General features: G+C 35.5%; 1 protein-coding gene across 1 annotated transcript; it reads right to left on the reverse strand.

The window, feature by feature from the left end:
• Nucleotides 1-516: 516 nt before the first annotated feature.
• Nucleotides 517-6,557, reverse strand: TMEM50B (transmembrane protein 50B). Its single transcript, XM_009573497.1, has 6 exons — nucleotides 6,382-6,557; nucleotides 5,648-5,760; nucleotides 4,490-4,557; nucleotides 3,479-3,571; nucleotides 3,215-3,272; nucleotides 517-881 (listed from the first exon to the last, which is right to left on the reverse strand). The coding sequence occupies exons 1-6, from the start codon at nucleotides 6,478-6,480 to the stop codon at nucleotides 836-838; spliced, it is 477 nt and encodes a 158-aa protein (XP_009571792.1). The 5' UTR covers nucleotides 6,481-6,557; the 3' UTR covers nucleotides 517-835.
• Nucleotides 6,558-7,874: the final 1,317 nt, after the last annotated feature.

The raw sequence follows: 7,874 nt of genomic DNA on the forward strand, positions 1-7,874 counted from the left end.
AGTCTGACTCTCATTTATTCTTTATATTCCTTAAGTATGACTGGCATCAGTTTGTTTTTGGGGTTTTTTTAATTCTAGTATCAGTATATACATTAAATACTAATCGGTATCTATTACACTGAACAGCATGAAATTAATTCTGAGGAGTGTGGTGCTACCAAATGTCATTTGTGCTATAGCAATCAGAAGTCAAGAACAATTTGATTTGCTATGCAGAACGTGCTTAATATAGGGCCTGGTTTAAAAACGCATAACCTTTTACAAAAAAATAGCTACTTTATATTTTTCTGAACAGTTATATAAAATTCTTAAAATCAGCTCTTATCTGGGAATACAATAGAATTTACCCTCATTAAATACAGGCTTGGCTGGGTCACTTCCATGTGCTGACTATTCCTTCGGGTTACACAGGCAGCCTGTGCTGTCAGCCCTTGCAAAATTGGCTCTAGCTCACCTATGCATAAAAGTAATAACCCCTTTTACAGGGTACGGGCGCTATCCTGCTTGTTCACCAATAGTCCCACTGAAGTCTCTGACACATGTGAGGGTTTGGAAGATCAAGTCTTAGGAGTTGATGGAAACCCATGTATTTGAAGAAATAAGCCTGAAGATCTCAGAAAGAAAGCAAGCCTGACATTCCCTTTTTAAGATATATACAGTCATATGTACATATTCACAAATCTGTCCTGTGAAAAGAGGGAGCTTATTACAGAAACTGTAATTTGTCTCAGTTCATACATTTTAGAAAGCAAAACAAGAACAAATAAATGTAAATATATCTACATACGTAGTACGACATAGCAACTATGGAACAGACAATGCTATACATGATCTCTCATCCCCATAACTCTTCTGTTCTTCCAAACTTGTAGATCAGAGTACTGAAAGGCAAAAAAAAAGAAAAAAAAAAAAATCAGACCATACATAAGATGGAAAAGGTAATCTTAATAGTATCCTTATAATCTTATACTATCTACACTGCAAATCAACATCCCTCCAGTAACCTTAACTTTTATTCAAGTCAGTGTCTGTTTTTTGTACTTATATTTCATTTACTATGCAGTGCTAAAACTATGAGATCCGGCTGAAGCAACTGGTCAAATAAAAAAAATCGCCAGTCGCACAGTAAAAGCAGCTGCCCTTCTGATTCTAGGACCGATCCACAGAGTTACAAAGCAGCAAGTCTCATCCTGGCATCTGGCAATCAGCTGAACATAACACATCATGCTAGGATAGAATCTAAGCAATTAAATTTTTATGAGCAAATCAGAAAGAATATTGATCCTGTGGTGGATAAGTGAGATCCAAATTACAATTTGATTTCCAAAATTCCTTTTATAAGGTTGGATGCAATTACATATTGTCATGAATCAAAAAAAATGTTAAGGGAATAAAACCAAGCATGATTTCCTTATTATTCCTTATACTTTAAATTATTTTTTTCTTATGGCCAACAAACAGGTGGTAAAGAAGGGCACAGTCATACTAAATCATAAGAGAATGAAGAGGGAGGGAAATGAGAAATACTGCCACTGAGAACCACGAAAATAAGCAATGACAAAACAAGCGAGACACCTGGGCAACTAACTAGAGAACTACTAATACAGCATGTTAAACTAAGTAAAAAACTGGTGGAGTAACAACCAGGGCTGAAGCACAAGTCCTGAAGGAGACATATGGTTCAGGGAATACAGACATTATGGAACAACACTGATGGAAGAGAATCTGATTCAATCAAAACAGAAGTTTGGATAAGGACATTGAGAAGGGCATCGCTGACTGACCCAAGGTCTGGTCTAAGAAAGGAGTCTATGGCAACGGATGGACTTATCAAATGTTACTGCCTAAAGTGCCTGGTGGGATAAAAAACAAAGACCTTTTTTCTTTTTTTTTTTTTCTTTTTTAAATAAAAAGGTTGTAATTTGTCTCATAGTTCATACCTAGAAAACAAATTTTAGAAGACAGAAGAAAACAAATAAACCTAAAATATATCTACGTACAGAGTACAATAGAAACTAAGGAAAGACACTTTCAGAAACAAAAAGCAGCTTCAAAAGTAAGTTCATCAAACTACTGAGATAAGACTAAAGATTTCAGGCATGGTGAAACTATTCTCAAAAGTCTGCCCTCATCAGTATCGCATTTCAATCATGTGCAAGACTACAGAAGAGGTTTAGGAACTGCTGTTTTCTGCAAGAACGTAACTGATTTTCCGAACAGGGAAGCACAGTGGAGCCAGTCAACCTGGCTCACTGCAAAACATAGGAGGAAAATTGTTAGCACAGTAATTTAAGTGGGTAAGAACTTGCAAAAGAGGAGGTTATGTGAACTTTTTCAGTGACTGATCTTGGAACTTACAATATTTAATGCTTTCATGGTCTTTTACTAATTAATAAAATAATGGATTGCAGAATGCATTTACATATAAAAAGAGTTAGTACAGATAGTTTCAAAGTGTCATATAATACGCTTAATGATATTAAGTGAAATAAAAGAAATAGATTTAAGTGTAATATTACAAAACATACCATCATGCTCCTAGAAAAAAAAATTACCACTCTTCATAACTGAAAGCTCATCCAGTAGAAACAAATCTAGGTGTATCAATTATCAGATAATTGAGCCATTCCGATAAAATAGTCAGGAAAAGGGCAACAGGATCTCCTACCTAGTGCTGTTTGGATATATTTGTAGTACAGAAATGAAAGCATTATTGCCATTATCCAAAGACACTGACAATATGTCACCCAGAACATTGTCTATATCCTTGGTCATCCACATTCTAGAGCTCTAAATTCAGTGAGACGGGAAAGAGCTGGACTAACAGGAGCGTAAGGGGAATGAAGAGCCTTTCATGGGCTGAGAAGGGGTAAGCAAAAGATTGTTTCTAAGCACTGGAGCAAAGGGAGCAGAAAAAAGTAGCAGAAAGAAAATACAGTTTTTAAGAAATAGTTTATGCATTGAATAATATCACATCAGTTCTCTGTATAATGTCAGTTTACTCAGCGACCCTTTGTCCCCCTCCTCAAGTAAAGGTCAGGGTGGGTAATAAATCGAAATACGGAGGGTCCTGCACTGAGAGAGCAAACTCCGCATTTTGGAAGGTCAAGCCTGGAGTCAGCCTCCAGGACTTATTTTCCAGGAGCATCAACGTGCACGGAAGCAGATAAATGAGACCCCTTTAGATGGAGGGAAATTTAGCCAGATAACTTACCTAAAAAATATCAACGCATTTTGGAAAAACACTGCTAATCCAGGGTAAACATTAGTGTCTGCAAAGTAAGTAACACAGGAAATATTAAGTTCTTTTGTATTGGAAGGTGTATTTAAAACACTATTCATGGTATCATTCACTGACTACAAAACTAGATGGTATGGCTCTGACAAGAACAGACCACAAACTTCCATTCTTCTGGATTTTCTGCCTTTCGGCTGACAGCAAAAGCACTTTTCTATATGTGAAAATAAATAAACTTACTCTGTGTAACATATGCTCCAAAAAGAATCCACATTGAAGCAATAAGTGAACCAAACATCAACATAAAGCCAATGAAGAGCCAGACACGAGCACCTGCAGGAAATATTAAAACCTCTGAGAACCGTGTAGAGTATTATCCATAGTGACAGATGATCCAGTTATGATACAACTCTATTATGATACAATATGTTATCTTACTGAAGGCACAAAGGGAAAGGATTAAACCCTGTATCAAGGACAAGATAAACCAAAATTTGCTTTCTCTAGTAAAACACATAGCTGGATTCCCCTTCTTTTAGTGAGCAGACACGACTAACGACTACCAGAAATTTCCCCTCATCGGTAGGGAATGCCTATAACATCACTTAACACAACTTGGAGTGGACTAATGATGAAGTACTTTGCCAAAGATATAGTGTTTCTGAGGTAAAGATGGCATTCCAGTACGTAAAACAAACCCTTCCTGTGTTTACTTCAGAAAGATATTTTCAGATGGGCAACATCTACCATAGCTAGACATTACCTGCTGAAAAAGAAAGATGACGCCATTGAAATTCATCAACCTGCTCACTCATGGGAAAGGAAAAATATTTCTATGCAAAGATTCTCTTGAGCTGATTTATGAATGACACACAAAAAAGCATTGTACGCTAGTTCAAAAATCAGTAAATCCTACCAGATTTCCGGTGAGGCATTCCACAAATCATGTGAAAACAGATGCTGGGATCCACATGGGAAATAGTAAGGGAATTATGAATGAAAGCAGAGAGGGGACAGCAGGTCCACAGACACCACACAGAAGGTGACATACAGAGGAAACAAAATGTTTGTGATACATTCTAAAATAAGACATTCTTAAGGAATGTCTGCTCCATAGCCTACCACAAGGCAGAAATTTATTTTTCCCAGCAGCTATACAGGATTTGCAGAGGTTTAACCACCACTTAGAAAAAAACCCAACACCTAAATAATCAGTCTTTCAACTCAGTATGATTTTTAGAGTTAATTTACCTGTTCTTCCTAAACATCCGTCACTGTAGCTGTCTCCTCTCACCTGTGCATTTGACACAGCATTTATCCTAGAAAGAAAAAAAGTGCATACACTTCAGATTATTAGAAAATCAATTTAAAGTTGTAAGTAAAAAGCTAGCTTTTTTTAAGATGCGAAAAATTCTGGGAAAATTACTTGGCATTCTGTATAGTCACATATTATTAAATGTCCCTTAATGGAAGGATTCCAATTGGATTTCAAGCAAACCCCGTATTTGTTCGTAAGTTTTACTTGAATTTTTACATTAACAGACCTGTAAGATGAAAGAATTGCCCTTTTTAGTGATATAAATATTCCTGGTCACTTTCTGGCTGTTTAAGTTTTTAAAACATCCAAAGCCACTTCACAGGAATAATAACAGCCAGTACACAGTATTCTCATGAGTATGATACAAATTGCTTTTTGATGCCTTTCCTTCACTTCCTACCGTAAGTATTAAGTGAAAGACACCCTGTAAGGAGGGACAATATATTTTCTTAAAATTGTTTACATTGCTGAAGAAAAAACCCCAGAAACTTTCAGATACCTAGTGTTAAGAAGGTCTTGCATATCCAAATGCATTCTTTTTTCTCGCCAATATTGTACAATTCAATAAAAGCTATTACTTCTCTTTCAAGCTTGCCACATTTACACCTTTATAACACCACCTATAATACTACTACCTCTCCCATTTGAGGAAGTTTTGGGCCAGAGACAGCTGTAAAAATTATTTAAAAACAGGAGAAAATGCAGTCAAATGTTTTATATTAAGGTAAGCAACTAGGCAGCATTACATGAATTTTGATCTAGGAATCTAAACACTTATTACAGAAAGCCACTTGCATAAAGGAAAGTCTGCTTTCTTACATTCAGCCAAAGTGCACAGGAAAAGCAATTTATCGTAAACAGATGGGGGGGGATAGACAGAACAATGAATAAACAGAGTACAATCAAAACCAAAGGCCACAGGTAAAAGAAAAAAGGCCTTTACATTGCCATGCAAAAAGGTACGACAAGATTACTCATAAGTAATTTATAACCAAATGATTCAAAGTTTTATCATATACCATTTTGTCTAGTCAAAACTGTGTTTAACAGCTCCTGTTTATTTTATAAGAACTCCCTTTATACACACTTACATGAAAAAAGCTAGTGTTGAAAACACCCCACAGGTATGGAATGCATGGTTCATTTGTTCTGGCTTAGGGTAAACTACTGCAGCATCTATCATTATCCACCAACCTGTAAAAAACTAGAAATAAAACAGACCAGTATTATGAGGCTGGAAGGGTACAGAGACAGGGAGACAAAACATGGCAAATGTTTATGCCATACCATTGGTTTAGTTGTCTTTTAACAAGTATAAACTATTCTAGAAAGTTACTAGCTTCAAGTCGGACTCTAAACCTGTTTGATATGCAAGTTCCGCATAAACGTTAACACTGATGGTTTTGGAGAAGCATTTGGGAATCGGTCACATTTCCTATTCAAATTAAATACCAGTGTATGGCTAAAATTCCCTGTACAGCTTTAAGAACAAGAATCCAGATTCTAAACGCATATGAGACACAAACTATGTATAACATAGGTGTTCTAATATACCTAATTATGACAAAAATCCACTAGGAATTTCAATCTTTTTTAAAAAAGAGATAGCAGAACTGTAGATCGTTATCAGACAAAATGCAATGTTATGCGACTTGTAAAAAAGCTGCCTAACAATTACACTTAAAAAAAAAAAAGTTAAAGAACTATACTGGATTAAGGCACAGTTTAAAGAGTGAACCTTCACAATATATGAAACAAAAACGTAACTTTGTTGTACTTCCAAATTTGTCAACACAGGTATGATTCACATCCTCTCAAAACTTACCAATACGCCCGCAACTATTGAAGCGATGGCATTTCTTCTTTCACTCCAGTCAATACACTCACATTCTGGCCACCGGAAGTTGTCTAGGAATCCTGCCATTTCCTCAAAGATTAGATTGCCCTTCTTATTTTGCCCTTATACATGAATTCTTCCATTAACAACTGTGTCCTAAATACCTGAAACACAGCCAAAGATGCATTTAATACAAAACAATAAAATCTTGAGATGTTTGACAACTGTCACGAGCAAATCTCTACAATGTGTTGGCTTTTTTGTTTGTTCGTTTGTTTGGGGTTTTTTGGGTTTTTGTTGTTGTTGTTTTTTTACGGAATTAAGTATTCCATATACTCTATGGATTCTGTGTTGAGCTATATTCAAAAAAGAACCTACCTTACAAACAGAATTACAAAATAAAATTATCACATTATCCAAAAGCTTATGCACTACATATAAATTATCGTATCTGAAACAGAAAAGAAATTAAATAGAATGTACTGTTTATTCAAATGTATGAAACAAAAAAAAAAAAAGCAAGCAAAAAAGCAGGAGTGAAAAAGCAAATATTTTAATCTAAGTTTCATCTTCAAACCATAATCCTCTCTCTGGCATTAGCAGCAAAAAAGAAATATACAACAGGGCTCCATACGCAGACCAGAACTTGGTCTTTGAGTCAGTCCAAGGAAACTTGTGTAAGATACCCGTATTTCCAGTCTCCAAATAAAACAGATAATACAGTGCCTTTCTAACATAGGGAAAAAGGAATCAACTCAGTGAATCAACTAATACCAAGGGTAAAAAATGCCCCGTTTCACAGAGAGAGGATCACACAAAACTTTAAATACAGGAAGATGGAAGTAAAGTTAATTAGTGTTATGAAGTGACTACTGAAACAACACAGTTCTCCAACAATTTGGTGAGACAGTAGCTGTAAAAGATCCTGCATTACACTACATCTATTCTCACACTGTAAGTTGATTAGCATATATAGTTGGAGCGTCAGAAGTTAAAATATTTAGTTTTTCTCGTGAGCAGTGACTCTCAGCCACTCTTAATGCCATTCTCTTTTGTTTTAGTATTGTCAACTTCTGTATTTTCTCAATCTGCCATAAATAATTTCCAGATACTTGTTAAAGGCTAACAACGGACAAAGGTCCGTTACGATTATATTACAGGAAGGACTGATGTAGAACATTTTCCTAGTTAATAACGGTAACTAAAAGTCTACACTAAGAAGTAAAACAAAAATAAACAAATGAACAAACAGAGTTTGCCTACACTACAAACACAGGCCACCTCCTATGAGTAAGATAAAAAAATTTTTCCTCCTGAATCTAGTTCCAAAAGTCCATCCATAGTTATGATGCTACCTTAAAGCATTAAAATCAATCACTCTATTCCAAAATTATTTTACTTTTGTATAATATCTGGGCTTTACCATATAGTTATTTTCCTAGATTACACTTTTACCTAGCAATTTTCAGATCCCTATTCTT

This window comes from Fulmarus glacialis, unplaced genomic scaffold (assembly GCF_000690835.1).
Source record: "Fulmarus glacialis isolate BGI_N327 unplaced genomic scaffold, ASM69083v1 scaffold7470, whole genome shotgun sequence".
Taxonomy (NCBI): Eukaryota; Metazoa; Chordata; class Aves; order Procellariiformes; family Procellariidae; genus Fulmarus; species Fulmarus glacialis.

Excerpts from the sequence above, each read along its gene's own strand:
- TMEM50B (XM_009573497.1), bottom strand. The coding sequence starts at position 6,480 with ATGGCAGGATTCCTAGACAACTTCCGGTGGCCAGAATGTGAGTGTATT. Across the intron at positions 5,761-6,381 it reads CAATAGTTGCGGGCGTATTG|TTTTTTACAGGTTGGTGGAT; the intron begins GTAAGTTTTGAG and ends TTTTATTTCTAG. Across the intron at positions 3,572-4,489 it reads CGGATGTTTAGGAAGAACAG|GTGCTCGTGTCTGGCTCTTC; the intron begins GTAAATTAACTC and ends TATTTCCTGCAG.